This window comes from Penaeus monodon, chromosome 25 (assembly GCF_015228065.2).
Source record: "Penaeus monodon isolate SGIC_2016 chromosome 25, NSTDA_Pmon_1, whole genome shotgun sequence".
Taxonomy (NCBI): Eukaryota; Metazoa; Arthropoda; class Malacostraca; order Decapoda; family Penaeidae; genus Penaeus; species Penaeus monodon.
The window spans coordinates 37979976-37980671 of NC_051410.1; the positions used below are offsets into that span (position 1 = coordinate 37979976).

Sequence of the window (696 nt, forward strand, 5' to 3'; positions counted from 1 at the left end):
AAACATCCCCGAGTTTACACGAAATCACCATCTCTCTTCCTCGGGGAATTTCTCTGATTTCCAAGCCCTGAAGAATCAATAAAACAAAACTACCCTGAACATACTCGCAGAAAAAGCAACAAGACAATTTTGCATCTTCCACTTTAAGGAACAAATCATCCACACGACATTTGCTTCAAAATACCCTTCTGACATCCCCCGAGTGGTCGAAATCAACACCTCTCTTCCCCAGGGCACCATCGGGTCTTGGGCGCCTCTCGTGCTCTTTGGTGCAGCCGGTTTCGTGGCGGGCGTGGTGACCCTGAGGCTTCAGGAGACTCGCGGGGTGCTCATGCAGGACACCGTAGCTGGTTTAGAAGCAGCTCATAAAACAGTCAAGGAAAAGTAAGTGAAATATATGATGATGATTATGATAAATAGAGAGAGAGGAAAGGATTAGTAATACTTTCAGATCACGTAATGCAGTGGTTGTATATTTTATTACAACACATCATATTTTTTCATAATCTTTGACATCATATTTACAACACATATTTCTGATAGAAAGCTGATCCAAACAAGTTTGTTGAAGTTCAGAGCATGTGGTTCTGTCATATCATCTAAAAAGGATGCTGGTTTTATTGGCTAGAATTTCAATAACTTTTAATATTTTTTTACCCGCAGATCCGCGCCTTTAGCCCAGCAAGAACAATACCT

The 696-nt window shown here is 41.5% G+C and overlaps 1 protein-coding gene across 5 annotated transcripts in view; it reads left to right on the forward strand.

Moving 5' to 3' along the window:
* Window positions 1–696, forward strand: part of LOC119589216 (organic cation transporter protein-like) — a gene marked incomplete at its 3' end in the record, with an annotated part of 10042 nt that extends 9346 nt beyond the window's left edge. For all 5 annotated transcript variants that reach the window (XM_037937820.1, XM_037937816.1, XM_037937817.1 and 2 more), the window contains 2 exon segments: window positions 233–384; window positions 664–696. In XM_037937820.1, coding sequence (XP_037793748.1) covers window positions 233–384; window positions 664–696 — 185 coding nt within the window.